This window comes from Typopeltis vanoorti, chromosome 22 (genome assembly GCF_054136105.1).
Source record: "Typopeltis vanoorti isolate ZY-2024b chromosome 22, IOZ_Tvanoo_1.0, whole genome shotgun sequence".
Lineage (NCBI taxonomy): Eukaryota > Metazoa > Arthropoda > Arachnida > Uropygi > Thelyphonidae > Typopeltis > Typopeltis vanoorti.
In genome coordinates this window covers 67,359,649-67,378,139 of record NC_143570.1, presented here as the reverse complement: position 1 = coordinate 67,378,139, position 18,491 = coordinate 67,359,649, and the positions used below count along the sequence as shown (strand labels likewise).

The following is an 18,491-nucleotide window of genomic DNA, read 5'->3' as shown; positions in this document are numbered from 1 at the left end:
ACTGGAGAATTCAAACCAATCCACAGAAGAGCTCAGCCATACTGTTCACCAGAAAAAAGCCTCAAATCAAGGAAGATATACATTTACTAGGTGTTAAGGTCCCATGGCATAATACAGTCAAATATGTTGGAATAATTCTGGATAAAAAACTACAATTCACCAACCATATAGAACACATAAGTTCAAAGACGTCTAAAGCAATAGCGCAGCTAAACCCCATGATCAACAGAAAAAGTAAATTAGATACTCAGAACAAACTGCTCATATACAAGATGGTAATACGCCCAGTCATAACTTATGCATTTCCTGCGTGGAGTCACACTTCGAAGACAAATATTCAGAAGCTGCAGAGAATACAAAACAAATGTCTGAGAATGAGTTTAGATGCGCCATGGTTTATCAGAAACTCCCAAATCCACGGAGATGTCAGCATTCCCTACATCACAACTCTTCTTCATGACCTAGCTGAAAAGTTCTTCAATAAGACGATTAATCATCCGAACCCACTGATCAAACTAGCATCAGACTACAACGAAGCAGATTTCTACAAATACAAGAGACCCAAGTCAATTCTATGCTCGGCTGAAAACAGTTAATCTCGCTGCCCTTTCAGGGCGAGCTTAAGGCTCAATAATTCTCCACCCAAAGAACTTCTTTTTCAGATGAAGGGGAATATGAAAAGCATTTTGGTTCACCCATCAAGTCAGTACCGTTATGCGTTATTAGGGAATAAAAGGCGTTAGTTGATTTTTTTTTTTTTTTAGTTTTTATATTGAATGGAGTTTGGTATTCGGGATTTTAATAATAAAGATATTAATTGAATGTGATGAAATTTAGTATTTCATTTTATTTAATCTATTTTTTGATTCTGATGATATACACTGAATAAACATAAAGCATAACACTTTCACGAATTTTAAAAGGAAATATCAGCTTCTTCCAATTAAACTTTTCTATTCTTTCTGGTGACGATTTATGAATTCTTCAGCTTCCGATTGAATTGTCCCATTTACATCTGAAAGAAAAGTAAAAAAGAATGTCCAAAGCTGTATTCGAAGGCATTAATCAGATATTATTTTTAGATACAAAAGCACCATTAATTTCTTGATTTCACTGTTAATGTTATTTTTTACACTTCTTTTTTGTGTCCCATTACTCATTCGTAAATCTACTCTATATAAGCCAATGCATATATTTATACTCTGCCTTAAATTTATTCCATTTTAATGTGTTGTGAACGGATATATTAATATCCCTTCTCAGGCACTCTCATGCAGACAATTAGTTAAAAATAAATTTTGATTACAAGAAAGCAATGACTAAACGGCAGACAATAGCCGCTATCTCGTATTCTTGATCCTAACCAGTTTGTGCGCTAAGCGTGAGTTGGTGGTTTGTTAGTTAAAAGTATTTAAATGAAATGTGAGTTTAGTATGGAGAAAAAACAAAAAAAAACTGGTCACATGATTGTCTAATTCATGAGAAGATATATACGGGTTTTAATCATCATCATCACAGTCCTGCCATGTACCCCTCAATGGGTGACCAGGATATGATAGTACTACATGAAAAATTTACATCATTACTAACTTCCTATCTACAATTTTCCTCCAAATCAGTCTGTTACTTGTCAAGACTCCAACATTATCAGATCTTATATTTCTATCGTCTAAGGCACTTTGTACCGTATCAATCCACCTATATCTTGGTCTTCCTCTGGGTCGTTTTGCTGCCAACCTGGCAGAGAACATTGTTTTGCTCATCTTTCCTCGCCCATTCTGCTTAGGTGACCATACCACCTGAGATTAGCTCTGCTAACGCATTCCTGGATGCTGACAATGTCAAGTTCTTTCCTAATATCCTCGTTTTTAATATGATATTGCCATTGATGCTATCTGTTCACGCCTATAATCTTTCTCAGGACTCTCATATCTGTGGTCTCTAGTCTTTGGTCAAGTGTTTTACTTCTGACCCAGCTCTCAGATCCATAAGTTAAAATCGGTTTGAACACTGCCTTGTATACAGCTAATTTAGTGTTCCGACTAATTTCTCTCTCATTCCATATGAAGTTATACAATTGACTTCCCACCATACCAGCTTTGTTGATTCTGTTGTCTATTTCCATATTTAATTTACCTTCTTCACTAAAAACTGTGCTTAAGTACCTGAAATGTTTTACTTGTTCCACAGGTTCTCCGTTGAAAAAGCAGTTGACATTTTCAACTATTCTGCCTATTTTCATTGTTTTGTTTTTTTATTGCTAGCCTTCGTACCATACCTATTACAACAGTTATTAAATTTAGTCAGGGAATCTTGCAGACTTGTAACGGATTTATTTAGAAGTATAACATCGTCTGATAACGCAAAGAACTGACATTACCATCTCCAATTTTGATATCATGTTTAATACCATTTTTCTTCATAATGTGATCCATATAGATAATGAATAACAGAGGGGATAATGCACATCTTTGTATGACACCAGATTTAACATTAAACCATCTTCCTGTACTTCCTTCAATTCTAACTGCTGACTTACAACTCAATAAAGACTAAGTATTGCTTGATATAATGCCCCATCGACACCATATAACTGTAGCCTATTGAATAGCTTCTCTCTTGGCACTTTGTCATTTGCCTTTTCCAAATCAACAAAACTTAAATACAGATCTTTGTTATATTCCCATGCTTTCTCAACTATTTGTCCTAAAGTGAAGATCTGATCCTGACAACCTCTATTTGGCCTGAATCCAGCTTGTTCTTCACCAAGCTTTTCTTCCACAATTCTTCTCAACCGTTTCTCAAGTATACTTGCATATATCTTACCAAGAACACTCAATAATGAAATATCTCTGTAATTCTCACATTAAGTTTCATTTCCCTTTTTATATATTGGTACTATGAGAGCTCTACTCCAATCATTTGGAATTCATCCCTCTATCATGTGGAAGAAAAGCTTGTATACTTCAGCATCTCTGGCCGAATATCATCTATTCCTGCTGCCTTTCCCCATTTCTGGCTTTTAATGGCTTTTTCGACTTCTAGTATGGATATGTGTTCCTTACTATATACCTGTTGAGTGTTTTTTTACCACTGTGCTATCACTGCTTGTTTCATTTAGCAATTTTTCGAAGTAATTACTCCATACTTCAAGGATATCTTTTTCTCCCGTTTTAATGTCACCTTTATCATCTCTAATTCCTTTTATAGAACTCTTTCCTCCATTTACGAGCTTCAACAACATCCAGAATATCTTGCCACCTTCTTGATATTTATTTTCTATATTCTTACGAAAGTCTTTCCATGACTTTTGTTTAGCTAGTTTTACACAGTGTTTGCTTTCTTACATTTGTCTCTGTATTCTCTAAGAGCACAAGCTGACTTATTTGCCAGAAACTTTTGATATGCTTTCTTCTTTTCCTTCACAGCCTCTTTAACTTCCTGTGTCCGCCATGGAGTTCTGATGTTCCTATCCTTGCTGACAACCTCACCACATGCCTCTCTGGCTGAATCAATCAATGTTTTCTTCAAGGCTTGCCACTGAATCTCCAAGGTTTGGTTGCTGTTCTCAAATTCTTTCATTTTTTCTTTTCCAATAATTTTTGTGTATTTTTGTCTACAGTTCACATATGAGAGCTGCTCAATTTTATTCTTTTCAATATGAAATTCAATTTTATCCTGCTCAAGACTAAATAGTGATCACTTCCAATTTCAAATTCTCTGTACACTCTGGTGTCCTGCACCTGGGAGAAAACATCACTATCAACAATAACATAGTCAATGAGACTTTTCTTATTCCTTGCCTCTTCTCTCCATTTGAATTTGTGCACATTTGACACCAGACACCAGACACCAGACACATTACTAACACCATGTTGAAACATAGTGTTAGTAATAACCAGTCCATGTTCTGAGCAGAAATCCAACAGGTATTTCCCATTATTATTAGCTTTGCTCTTTTCTCCGAATTTTCCTAAAATAATTTTGTATGTCTGACAATCATTTCCCACTGTGCTATTTAATTCCCCAACAAGGACCAACTGTTCCTTTTTCATTGCGTCAGTTGCTTTCACTAAAGCATGAAAAAATTCCTCCACTTCTACCTTAGTAGTAGAACCTTCGGTGGGACCATAAGCACAAATAAGCCTCATTGTCCAGTTCCCCATTCTCCTATTTTCCCACATCACTCTACTTGAGACTGCCTGCCATTCAAGAAGATTAGATATTTATTTAGTGTTGAATACTATGGCTACTCCTTCTTTTCCTTGATTGTCATTGCCTGAATATAACATTTTATATTTATTACCCAGAAAGTTTTCACCAGTTTTTGTCTTTTTTGTTTCAGTCACCCCTATAATGTCGATCTGGTACTTATCTAATTCCTCAGCTAGCTCCATTTCTTTGCCATTCAGGCTTCTTATGTTGATAGTACCGATCTTTAACTCTGGTGATGTTGATTTGGGGTGTGTTTTTAGATTTGTTCCAGTAGCAGACTTTCCGCTGTTCGCCCTGGTTCCCTTGCGAAAACAACGGGGGCCTTGTTTAACCGGGCGACGCCCCAGGCGGCATGAAATTTTGTCATTTTGTACCATCATTTTGTATTTTGGTTTAAGCCAATAAGAACACAATTCAATTTGGTCGGCTAAATTTCAAATTGGCAGTCCATCCTTGTTCTTTGGGTCTGCGCATTCCTTTAAAGGCTATGTGGAAGTCTCCTCTCAGTTAGTAAGTCAAGTTTGCGGCTGCAAAATTGACTTACCTGTTTGCTTACTTGGGAAAAAGAATTAAAAACCTAGCTTATAAATTTGCTTGGTATCTTTAACAAAATATATACCCGAGGTAAAAAACTTTCTACATCTTACTCTCATCAGGAGATTTTTATTTTAATGAGGTCAAAGCACCTTATGGCAACTTGTTTAGGAAAAATATTTTTAAGCTCTGTATTATTTCACTCTTGGCAATTTTTAGGTCTAACTCCCACTGACGAGACCTCAATAAAAGTCGAAACCGGTATGGGTCTACCTACTCACTGATGAGACCCCAATAGGGTTGAAACCGGTGCGGGGAGGATCTGGCTCTGAGAGACTCCGCTTGAAGGTAGGTTTTTGCCTGTCTCTGATTGGGGCCACCGCTGAGATTGGCTCTGCTTGGTGGTGGGGTGAGCCTGCCACTGGCTAGGGCCAATGCTGAGAAGTTCTTCTCGGTGACGGGGTGAGCCTGTCACTCAGTGGAACAACGCTGAGATGAGCGATCTTTCGGGATCGCCTAATTTTCAGAGCCCGCTTCACATATATAGAGGTCGAAACCAGTATGGGTGGTGACTATTACCGTAATGCATAGCATCATACATCTCCGCAAGGAAATGTGCTTTGCATTAGGGGAAAATTTTAAGGAAAATGATGAGCTTACTCCACCTTTACAACGAGTTGCCTAGTGTTGACTTTGTTTTCCCAAGTAAGCAAACGTGACTTACTTGTCTGTTTGCTTACTTGGGAAAAAGGATTAAAAACCTAGCTTATAAAATTGCTTGGTATATTTAACATAGTATATATCCAAGGTAAAAAAAAACTTTCTACACACACACACACACACACACACACACACACACAGTGGGCAGACAAGTTGGAACATCGGTTTCTGGTGTACTACGCTCATCCTGTGGAAGGAGGGGCGGAAAATGTCTATGGGGGCAGTTTTCTGTCACCGTGTATTTATGAGGGTGTCCTTGACTTTTATTTTTGTAGGTGGAGTGTTTTCCGAAATTGAATCTATCCCACACTGCTGTTATATTTTTTGAGGATTTAATGATTTTTCCCTATACAGCATTAAATATTAGTGAATCTTTAAATTCAATAAACATGTTTGTTTAATTTTTAATGCTCAGTTAGTTTGTCGTGTGTGTTTTTGATTTTTTGAGAAGGGGCGGCGTTAGATTTTTCTGTCGTAGCGTCGATTACTGAACTTGATTAGGATACACACTCGATACAATTAGAAATATAGAAGCAATCTCAAAAACATCTTTTCTCCAAAAACAGCCATATGCAGAGGGGGGGGGGGAATACCAGAAATACACACTAGAGCGAATACAAAATTGTCATATAGACATTTGCCACCCATCTTTCATACAGGGCAAAAGAGAAACAATGTTTGGGAAAGGAAAACCATTAACTCGTCCACACAAACAATGCACCAAAAATAAACTACCGCTAAGAAACACAGAAATTTAAAAATCAATCATATCCCCACCTCCTCCAAAAGAGGGGGATATGATTTCGACTCTCCCATACAACTAAGGAAACAATATCAGGCAAAACACAAACCTCTCTATTCGCACAGTACCCTGCTCTATCCAGATTTCTGAGGGACAGCAGCTGATTTTTCCTTATCCCTAATGAACTCAGTCAGACTGTTCATAGTAGAGAAAGCATATTTTGTACATGTTCATGCGGATATTTTAAAAACGCAGTATATTCTTAATTCAACAATTCTTGTTACATTAAAGACATCAAACGAAATTATGCCTACCGTTTTTCTCAATAAGTCCAAACAAAAAAAGGACTATGGCACCTGATTAATAAGAACAAGTGACAAGAAAACAAAATAAAATAGCAAGAGCAACCTAATATCTTAATGCTAATTGCATTGCATCGATTTCATATGCAGAATCTTTGAAAGCAATCATGCTTTATGAATTTCTTTTTGCTTCCCCTGTTTTTCGATGATGTGAACCCTAAAACTAGTTAATGTACTTCCTTGGATGACTGACTTTAAAAGAAAGAGATACTGAACACTGCAACCGCTGCGGCTTTTGATGAAATGAAAGTTTCCCTACATCTCTGATAAGTGTCTAAAAAGTAAAATTGTCCAGAGCAGTGTTTCTCAAAGTTTTTCCGACTACGGAACACTTCACAAATCCTGAAATTTTCACGGAACACCTTGGTTATTTTGTATTGTATAAATTAATAATTAATTGGTAATTTAGCTGATTTTTATTATTAATCAATAATTGATAATTAGTTATTAATTAATAAAACATCAATTAAACCATCATTAAATTAATTTGTGCTGATAAATTAATTTAAAAATGACAAAATCCAGAACTTCTCGCGGAACACCTATTCACCCCCGCGGAACACCAGTGTTCCGGGGAAGCCGGTTGAGAACCACTGGTCTAGAGTGTAATTCTGATAATCGTTAATCACTGTTTTTTCTAACGCAATTTTAATGACTGTTCTTGCTTAGCAATATACATGTTCTTGAGGACATGTATATTGCTATGCATTAAGGGTAGGGCCACTACCCAGACCGTTATTGAGTCGTCAGTGGGAGGCAAACCCAAACGTGAAGATACTGAGGCAGAAGCAATAGAAGAGATCATATTTACCTATACACGGTCTGGGTAGTGGCCCTACCCTTAATGCATAGCAGTATACATGTCCACAAGGAGATGTGCTTTTCACTATGGGAGATACTGAGACAAGGAGTAATGAGAGCTTGGTCCGCCTTTGCTCGGAGTTGCCTGGTGTTGCACCACTTTACCCCAGTCCTGAAGATATTTTCAGGCGCAAACTTTGCTTACACTTGGATAAAGGATTGAACTAAATTTATTATAATGTAGTATTTGTTTGTAATTTAAATTTTTTAATTTTTAAATAGACTTTAAGAGAAATGTGTAGTTTCATTAATTTCTCGTATTTCCGGTTTTGACTCTTTGTCAAAAAAAAAAAAAAAAAAAAAAAAGAAATTTCCTCAAAGCTGCAGTATCTCTTTCTTTCCAGTTAGTAATACAAGAAAGTACATTAACTAGTTTCAGAGTTCAGATCACTGAAAACAGTAACAGAAACGAAACATTCGTAATGTGCTTGTTTTCGTATAGTTTGCATGGTAAATCGATAAGTTCCTCTTAATATATTATTTATTCTTTTTTTCTTGTCACCTCTTCTTCTTGGATTCTGTTTCTTCTTTTTATGAGGATTCTGACTGAATTACTAGGTAAGCAAAATCAGGTGCTGTCTTTCACAGTAAAAAAAAAAAAAAAACTGGATAGTGAAGGATTTTTGTGAAGGGCGGAAGGTTTTCGTTTTTGCTGTAGTTGATTAGTATTGTTGGTCTACTTTTGTGTGTGGGGAGTCGGGATCATTTCCCCCTTGTCTCCTCGTGATGTATATTTTAGGTGTATTTTTTGTGTGGAGGAGTTAACGGTGTTGCTTTCCCTAACATTGCATCTCTTTGTCCTCTGTGTGAAGGAAGAGTGGAAAAAATGTGTATGTTGTGATTTTTTTTTTTTTTTTTTGTCCTGGTATTTATGTGTGCTTTTCTTCCTGTAGCTTTTTTGGAGAAAGAATGCTACTGAAGGTGCTTCTGTATTTCTCAGTGTGACTTGTTCAATTCCAATAATCGACACTACAATAGCAAATAAATAAATAAATAAATAAATAAATAAATAAACCTTATCTCCTCAAGAAATCGAACACTCGCAGTCAGCTTTCATATAATAAATAAATAAAAACGATTATTCAAGAACTTCACCAATATTAGCTGCTGCATAGAAAAATATCGATAAATCCTCAAGAAATGCAAAACCTGTGGGGTAATACGACTCCAAAAACGCACCCCTCACTCAAAGAAACCACTTAAAAGAACCAGAAAGACCCAAACACAGAGCCATCCCATAGACATTTCTACCCCTTCACCATGAAGAACAAACAGCAATAATACATGGAAAAAACGTTAATCCCACTGATCTGCCCACATTACAAAAATGTAGATCTTCAGAAATATATACGACTACTAACAAAAATAGATAACCCCGCCAGCAACCATTAAACCCCGATGATGCTATTGGATAGAAAAAAGATTCCCGCTTCCAATCAATTTCTCCCCACACAACCGGCACCACCCACTGGAACCAATCACAAACTTTTCTCTTCCCAGAATCCCCTCCACCAGTTCACTTCCTTCCCATAACCCTGTCTTCGAACATGAGCTCGAAGGAACTTTTATTTTATACTTTCTTTTATATTTTGTTGTTAAAATGTCTATGGCAATGGATCTTGCATCCATAGCGCTAGGCTGCACGAAGAAATACCGTTTTAAGTTTGGTTCTATTCGCCAACAGAAGACTTCCTCATGGGTTTTTCATCTCATATCGATCAAGAGAACACTAGTAGAAGAGAACAGAGGTTACTTAGAGTAAACTCAAAAGTAGCATTCACGGCATTCACACTTGTTACCCCCACAACATCGGTGGGCACGTGGCGGGACTAGATTACTTCCAGGTTTTGAGTTTATTGATTTAATAAGAACTAGATTAAATGCCCTGCCCGGCCCGCACAGCCCGATGAGGCAGTGATGACATTAGCTATAGGGCTGACTGCCGTTACAGCAAGACTCTGTCTCATATTTCCCAATGCTGTTTCCAGACAAATAGTGTCCGTGTGCAGAAAGATGATGCGGTGGTCTCCATATTGGCTAACCGTTTTAAGAACAAAGGCTTGGAGACCACAGTTGAACCATACTATAGAACAACTTCTGGCGTTAGAAAGCCAGATATAGTAATGAGGAGAGATGGTGGTGTTTGGGTGATCGATGTTCAGGTAGTGGGTACTGGGTGCTCACTTACCTATTACCATAAGAGCAAGGTTGTTCGGTACTACGTTTATTGCTGACCTTGCTAGGCAAATAGAAGAGGAGTTTGGGGCGACTTCTCGTTTTACCAGCGCCACCGTCTCTATGATACTTGTCTTTACTTGACTTATCTGAGAGTGATGTTAAAGTTATTTCTTTGAGGGCCCTGCAAGGTACACTAGTGGCCTGTCATTACCATCAGCGCATGACAAATAGGATACCAAGGACAAGTGTCGGGTGATACCTTTGTAATCTTAATTTTTATGTAAAGGCTTCGGCCTTCTTAAGTCCTTTTGGACGTTATGTAAGAATAGTACTGCTCTATCAGTACGAAGTATAATAAAATTGCCTAAATGCCACCAAACAATTGCCTCAGTACTTCCATTCAAGATTCACTTTTCAAGTCTGATAATCAAGCTTCAACATGAAAGTACATTTTACAGAGTATGGCCTTATTGATTATCCTATACGTGTTAACCATCCAAGTTAATGAAGCCCGCATAAAGCTTCTGACATTCACGAGTTGCTTATTTTAAACAGAATCCAACATACGTTAGATTTGTACAAAAGTAACATTATTTAATAGTTTTTTTGGTTAATTTAATTTTCTCATGTATCATAATAGTAATATTTCCCACAAAATAGAAACAACAACAACAAAAAAAAAAACAGGAAACATCGACAATCGAAAAATTGTTGACATAATATAGTCCTTGGAGGTGTCACGTAATAATAATAATAATAATAATAATAATAATAATAATAATAATAATCTCAGTGTGATCGAATGGAAAACCATTACTCTGCTTACTGAAGGAAGTGGCTTGAGAAGATTTTATATTTGGTCTCGAGAGGAGGGGCTCAAAGGATTGTCTAATCCTTAGTCCACCCACAATACTCATTTACAACACCTTTCAGGGATGGGATGAGCATAAAAAAGAATAAAAACGAGTGATATCATTCTACAAAAATTAAATTATGAAATGTATTTTTATGATTGTCTACATTCATTTCCTTGCTTGCTTTGTTCAACTGTTTTCATTTTGTAGGTAAATTAATACGTAATTTCCTGAGAAGAAAAAAAAGGAATGGAAATATGAAAGCAGTTCTTATAATCAGCAATCACCTACTCATCTGCATAGCCAAGTAGATATCACTGCTGTAGGAAGAAAAGTAAGTTCGAATCCCAGAATAGCATGAATGTCTGAGGAAGTCTTTGGGTTGTGGAATTTTCGTATCACCAGAAGAGATTGTCACCTCTGCTTACTGCAGACTCAAGAGATAAACTGAAGTTATGTGAAACTGATCTATAAATTTGGCCAACTTTCGTTTAAAAATGAAAAGACAAAAAGGAAGAAATCCACAAAACAGAAATAAGGAAGTGAGAACGCTCTCTATAAAACACTCCCAAGTAATATCGATTCATTAATTCTCCTCTCTCTCTCTCTCTCTCTCTCTCTCTCTCTCTCCTTACACACACACACACACACACACTAAAATGCTGAAGGTTGTAATCTTATATGCTTTCTGGTCAGTTTTGAAGCTGTTAAATGTTCAATATTGGCTTTGAAATTATGATAGATTTTTAATATCCTATCATTTAATAATTTTACATTGCTAAATCAAAGCAAGCCAATACTTTCTTCAACTATCAGTTAAGAACGCGAAGAAATCGAGAATAATAAAATTACTGAAACTGATTTTGGGTTAAAACAAATTTACATCGAAATACAGAAACACATTTCAAATATGCTCAAAGCTGCCCACAGTATATAAACCAAAATACTGAAAATAAATTGCCGGTATTTGGTTTCTCAGAGGAAGTGGTGTTTGCACTCCTCAGCGCTAAACCGCCTTTAGATAGAGTTCAAGTCTAGCCGCCGACTAGAGGAACTATTACTAAGCCTTTTTTTTCCGACTAGTTCCCGAGTATTCGATCTCTGGCACGGACAAACGGGTTTTGTCTCCAAGAAACTCTGGTTTTTCGTCCTGTAAATTCAAGAAAATCGACCGTAGAACCCAGACTATTTCAGACATTAAAAATATTACGTTAGGGTTAGGGACCACGAGATCGCGGCACTTGTTGTGCCATATCTTCACTGCGGGCTGCTTAATTAGTGATGGTCTTGGGCTAGCTATTTCTGATTGGCTACCAGTGGAGATTGAACTGTCCACTCAGTCTTCAAAAGTTAGATAGGACTAAAACGGCTTCGTCTAATCCCTGTACCGGAATAAAAAGGTGTTAGCTGATTTTTTTTTTTTGATGATTTCATCTACCTTCCATCTTTTTTTTTTTAAAGTTAAATTATGATAATATATATGGATGAAGAAGGCAGTTGTATCAGAAGCCTAAAATACCTCTACTTGACTTATTCTTGTAATGAAGAATAAGTCAACTAAAGATAGTTTAAATTATAAAAATATCAAAAATCCTCTAACGTCTTTTTATCAAAGGGAGTGAATACATGGAGCTCCTTTAGTCTCAACAAACGTTTTGAAGAGAGAGAGATTGACAGCCAGTATCCATCTTTCAGCTTTCGCTGATAATGAGGTGAAACTACCAATGAATCAAGGCTTTTCACGAGCATGCTCACAACTGTCACTCTCTCTTTGCCCTAAACTCTAATATTCGTGTTAGTTTCTGTAAAATTGTGAATTTTATGGTCTATGTTTTGAAATACAGGGAAAAAAGGCCTGCTTATCCTTCCGAAGATCGACAAATATGGAAACTCGTTAAAGAAAGGCCCAGAAAAGTTCCTTTACTTGCGATTAGAATGAAGTCTATAATGGTTTCTGCTTAGGCAGCCTAACGTTATTTCCAACATTTCCGCAAAGCTGCAAAAGCACTGAGAGGAAAAATGCCAATCAACGATGAGAAAGAGAGAGAGAGAGAGAGAGAGAGAGAGAGAGAGAGAGAGAGAGAGAGAGAGAGAGAGAGAGAGAGAGAGAGATTATTTGAAAAAGTAAAAGAGGAGGTAAAATAGCCTTCATAAATTCACTAATGGAATATGCAGACTGAAAACATAAAAAATTCGACAGAATTTTAATTTTCAAACTCATCCTCCGAACACCATAGAAGAATTTTCTACAGCAATATATCCATAAAGTGAAATCGAAACTGACTTAAAATTACTTACCTGTTCTCGACAAATTAGAGCATGTACGAGGGTGGTCTGAATAGTTCTCATCCTAACAATGAAAAAACGAATTTATAATTTCAAAATTTTGTTTTCCAACATAATCTCTCTTAAGACTAATTCATTTAGTACAGTGATGCTCCAGCGCCAATATCCCGTCCCAGTAGTGGTTCTCAGTAAGATCTGCAAAATACTCCTCTACAGCTACAATCACCTCTTGATTCGAAGAAAAACGCTGACCAACGAGGAAGAGGTTTAGTTTTGAGAAGTCAGAGGGAACCAAATCTGGGGAATAAGGGGGTAGATGTTCCAACAATTCATAGTGCAAATCCCTTAATTTTCCCATTGCCAAAACATCCTTTGTGGGCAGGTGCATTATTCTGATAAAAGCTGATTTTTTTCTTCTCCAAACCGGGTCTTTTCTCACGAATTTTTTCGTCTAGTCTGGTTAAAAGATCGGAATAATATTCCCCAGTTATTGTTTTACCCTTTTCAAGATAATTAATAAACAAATGCCTTTAGCATCCCAAAATATCGATACCATGACCTTTCCTGCTGATGGCACCGACTTTGTCTTCTGTGGCGCTGAACAACGGGCTTCTGTTCACTGTTTTGACTGCTGTTGGGATTCTGGTATGTAATGGTGAATCCAAGTCTCATTCACAATAATAAATAGATACACAAAATCAGTTTTATTCTTGTTAAAATGCTCCAAGCACTGTTCAGATATTTTCATGCGAATGCGTTTTTGATCTGCTGTGAGCAAGTGCGGCACCCATCTTGCGCAAAGCTTTTTCATTTGCAATTCTTCATGCAAACTATACACTACACGTTCTTTTGAAATGCCAATTTCATGTATTTTGACTCGCCAGTCATCAAATATCATATCGTGCATTTGATCAATGATTTCTGATGTCACACTTTTTCAACGTCCTTCACGTGGATTATCTTCAAGGCTGGTCGGCCACGTTTAAACTCGGCAACACATTTTTTAATTGTCGAAAACAAAGCAGAAGACTGCCCATGAACTTTTATGAATTTCGAATTAATTTCTTAATGCGTTAAACCTTCTTTCTCAAAGAATTTTATAACAACACGGTACCCAATTTTATCCATTTCAAGGGGCACAGAAAACACTTTTATTATTATTATTATTCCTGATACCGCCAAGGAGTCCGAAGACTCATCGCGGGAGGACACCTACAACTGTCTCAACCATTACACCGAACCTCTACTACGAATCATCTCCATCAACGCCATCTACCGCCAACCTCCACCACCACCACAACTAGTATTTTTTGTCTGTAAATTGCGTGTGTTCTTAAGGGCCGATTTGTCTGTATGCGGGGATGCAGACAGCTGTATAAAACAAACTGCTCAATAGAATGGGTTGCAATTTCACATGGATGCTTATAACAGATGTACCAACTTTGAAAAAAAAAATGTGCTGATAGTGTTGCCATGTATGGTCGAGGTCGAGAACTTTCCAGACTACCCTCGTATAGCTTAGTTTAGTGGAACTGCCGTGTGCGTCCACAACACTATACCACTCGAAGAATGGCTACCAAAGTTCATTTCAAGTAGTCGACTAGAGTAACGCTTTCAAAAATTTTTTTCGAGCGTTTCCCGAGTTAGTCGATCTGTGGCAAATGGGAAGAGGTTTCTTCTCTGGGAAACTCAGGTTTTTCGTCCCATAAATTCAAGAAAATCGACCATAGAACCTACACTATTTCTGACAATAAGATATCCTGTTAGGGTTAGGAATGTGCTACCACCTCTTGTGCTGTCATCTCTTGGTGCCTAACTCTAGGTTTGGAACCAATAAAATGTATTAGTAGGTTTATTTTATTTATATTTATCCTGGCACTTGTTTGCCAGGCTCTTCACTAAATGCTGTGTATACTTAATGGTAGTCTTGGGCCAGCTATCTCTGATTGGCTACTGGTGGAGATTGAACTACCACTCAGTCTCCAAACGTTATATATATGGCTAAAACGGGCTTGCCTACTCCTATAGGGGAATAAAAGGCATTAGCTGGTTCATTTATCTTGACAAATTAATTAAAAAATACTTGTAATATATTTTCAGAATATACTGAAATGAAATTTCCTTACTTCTTAGAACTTTTTTTTTGCTGATGAAAAGGATAGAATAGAAAGACAAAAGAATGATCCTTGTTGTGAAATACTGACAGTGCAATCACTCCGAATATGTATAAAAAAAGATAATCTACGTTTTGACGTTATATTTAGTATATACTAGTCCATACCAACTGGCAGCAAAAAGAGCACTTAGGTTCCAAGTGTAAAAATTATCTTCGTGCATTTCGTGCTTCAGTGCACTTTGTTTCATGCAGTAACGTCGACAATGTGTAGCATAGAGGCAGCCTGCCTCATGGCGCGGCTTAATAAGGGCACTCCTTCAGCCATATTGCGGTAGGCGCCGTCGCTACGCTGACTATTCCTGTTAGCGTAGCAAGTGCGGAAAGAAGTGTTTCCAACCTTAAACTGGTTAGAAATTATTTTGCGAACAGCTATGACCCAAGAAATATTGGTTGGGCTAGCAACTATATCGACAGAGGCGGACATAGCTTATAATTTTAATTTAGGAGAGTTATAAACAGTTTTGTTGTGCGATATCCCCGTAGAGCAAACATTTAATAGATATTATTATGTAATCGTTTTGCATTAATATTTCTCTTGTAATAATAACAAAATAGCATTTGGAGATTTTCTTATATTTTTGTCTTGTAATCCATCAGGAGTATTATTTAATTGTTTGCCTCAAGGCGCGATCTAATCTGACGAAGACCCTGGTTTAATAAGAGTAGAGAAGGAATTATCAAGATAAATCGACAAGATTGAAGCTTTCATCAATGAGCTTTGCTTAAGCTTAGGCAAAACAAAAACGTGTAGTATTATATCTTCATTCTTAGGAAGGTACAATACCAGGTACAATAAGAGGTTATCGTTTCTGTCATTTTTATTCCATAATATTCATATTAAAATCTCATGCGAACTTATGGAAATATATAGCAGAGTCTATATATTTACAATTGCATGTGCCTTGGAGTTCCAAATTTGACATGGTATTGCATATCTTACTGATATCTAAAGTATTTTTTTTAAAAAAATAACTTGGATATTATTTTAGTTACCTCGTTCTGAAATAACTGGAAAATGGCTTTCTCTTTTTAGGCTCTTTCTCTGGTATCGTTTTTTGATTTGGTACGTAAGACAAATAAATGCACTTCCTGTTATCATTGAAAAACCATACATCCAGGGCAATAAGATAATAACTGCTTGTTGCTAAACAAACAAACAAACAATCAAAAAAGGTTAGGCGTTCACAACCTGCTACAGTTGTACAGTTAAAAATTAATAGTCATAAAAGCTTATACGAGGGATCTTTCACCTAATATAAAAAGGGTTAAGTTTAAATTCGTAAATTTCATTCGAAGTTATATAATTTTTAATATATACATTAAATATTTGTTTGCCTTTTAAAACTTCTATATCTATTTTCAGACATTTGTTTGAATGGTGTTTTTTGATTTGTTTTAAATTAAAACCTGAGAGACGGATTTTCTTCAAAAGAAAATTTTCAGAAATTTTCTTTTGAAGGAAGCTAGTATCGATATAATGCATTTAGATCTTCTTATTACTAGTATATATCAGACTGATTTTCATCTATTTCACTTTAAATGAAAGTTAAAATAACACAGTTTCTATAAAAGTTTCAAATTTTCCAGAATAATAAAAGTTTCATCCACATGTTGTAGTCCATAACAGACTGAAGTTATTCAAGAGCATCTAGCTACAAACATTAAACCAACTCTCATCATAAAATCTACTAATTACTAGAATACGTGGTGCAAAAGACACTCGCAACATACAATAGTGATATGAAGTTTATGAATTATTTAACCCAAAGGCGAAATTTCTAAAGAAAAACTTCGTTCCTGAAGCTTCTGTCAATACATGAATCAAAAACAGTTAGCAGATTTCTTTCAATCAACTATCATCATAAGCCAAGTCGCACTACTCGGGGAAAAAAAAATGAAACTCCTCAGTCACCCAGCACAGGACTAAAAAACAAAGCGATCGATATACTTCACATTACCATATTCGAGATCAAACGAAAAAAAAATTCTCACGCTATTACCAATAACTTGAACATGACATACATACCAGTCCAGAAATATATTTAATAATAATAATAATAATATATTATTTAAAATATATTATTATACAAAAAAAACCACCAATTCATAATAACCAACTGGTGTCATCCTCAGATAAGCTTACATATAAGCTTCGAGGATGAAAGCAAAGAAATTAGTTCTCATACAAGATGCATCATATGTAACCAAATGCATGTAATGTACATATCACATGAAAACCAATGTATGTAATGTATGCATTATATGTAAACAAATGTACGTAATTTAAATATCACATGTAAACAAATGTAAGTAATGTATCATATGTAATCAAATGTATGTAATGTATATAATAACTGTAACAAATGTATGCAATGTAATAAAGCTCATCGTATCTCAACTTAAATGCATTCACTGTCTCTGCAAATCACTCACCACTCTCCATGAAAAAAATCTACTCCTCACTCCCTTGTGAGTTTGGAGTAGATTTTTCTTTTTCCCTCACCTGAAACAGCTTCCAGGGATGGTCTCTCGTTCTCCCCGTCTCCAGATATTCTACGAAAAATCTCATTCATTAACTAGTAGTTATCCTCGATCACTTCTCCCCCTCTTTTTATATCCATCAGGCCCTGTTATTTGCATTTTTTAAATCTGCCCTCATATTTCACATTCCACAGACCAGAAATTGACTTAGCGATCGTCTCTGAGCCCTCTCCAACAACTCACCATCTTTTGAAAACCAGGTGACGAAATCTGTGCACAGTAATCCATAAGCGGCCTAATAAAAGTCTTGTACAATGGAATCAAAACATCCTTACTTCTACACTGACATGTAGAAGTAAGGATGTTTCCACATCATTCCTATAATCCGCTGTCGTCCTCGCAATTTTAGTAAAATGATCACGCAATTTCAAGTTCCTATCCATCACAATCCCTAAGTTCTTCATCTCCTCCACGTCCAAAATATCCCCACTTGCATCACATCTTTTCTTCCCAAATTATAAAATTACACATTGTAACATTAAACTGACATCCCTAAACCCCATTCAGTCAGTTTACTTTGGTCCTTTTGCAAACTACAACATCTTCTCTACTTCTCATAACTCTCCCCAACTTTGTGTCATCTCCAAACAACTGGATATCACCATTTGAGCCTTCCCAATGTCATTTACATACACAATAAACAACTATGGCATTAAAACAGACTACTGGGGCACACCAGTATTGACTTTCCTCTTCTAGAATATCACTCTCCCCCATATACAACCTGTTGGAAGTTTTACACTTGGTTATACTATAAATTAAAGATGACAAGAATTATATTCTTGGTTTAATCCTTTATTCAAGTGTAAGCAAATGAAATTTTCCCCTGAGGTAACTTCAGGACTGGGAAACTCGTATATAGATGCTAATAACTTAACACCACTTGCCTTAGTATCCCATGATGCAAAACACATATCCTTACAGACAGTATAATTCTATGCATTATGGGAAGGGCCACTACCCAGACCAGCTTCGACCTTTGTCGAAGTCTCATCAGTGGGAGCCAGACCCGGAAGTGATAC

The 18,491-nt window shown here is 36.4% G+C and overlaps 1 protein-coding gene across 1 annotated transcript in view; it reads right to left on the bottom strand.

Annotated features, from left to right (window-relative positions):
- Window positions 1–827: 827 nt before the first annotated feature.
- The window catches only part of LOC150094471 (sodium-dependent organic anion transporter-like), a 111,908-nt gene continuing 94,244 nt past the window's right edge, over window positions 828–18,491 (bottom strand). Inside the window, exons 5-6 of the mRNA XM_090412263.1 lie at window positions 15,922–16,072; window positions 828–1,015 (exon numbers count right to left, since the gene is read on the bottom strand). Of these exons, the coding sequence (XP_090268389.1) occupies window positions 954–1,015; window positions 15,922–16,072 (213 nt within the window). The 3' untranslated portion in view covers window positions 828–953. The remainder of the gene's footprint in view (window positions 1,016–15,921; window positions 16,073–18,491) is intronic.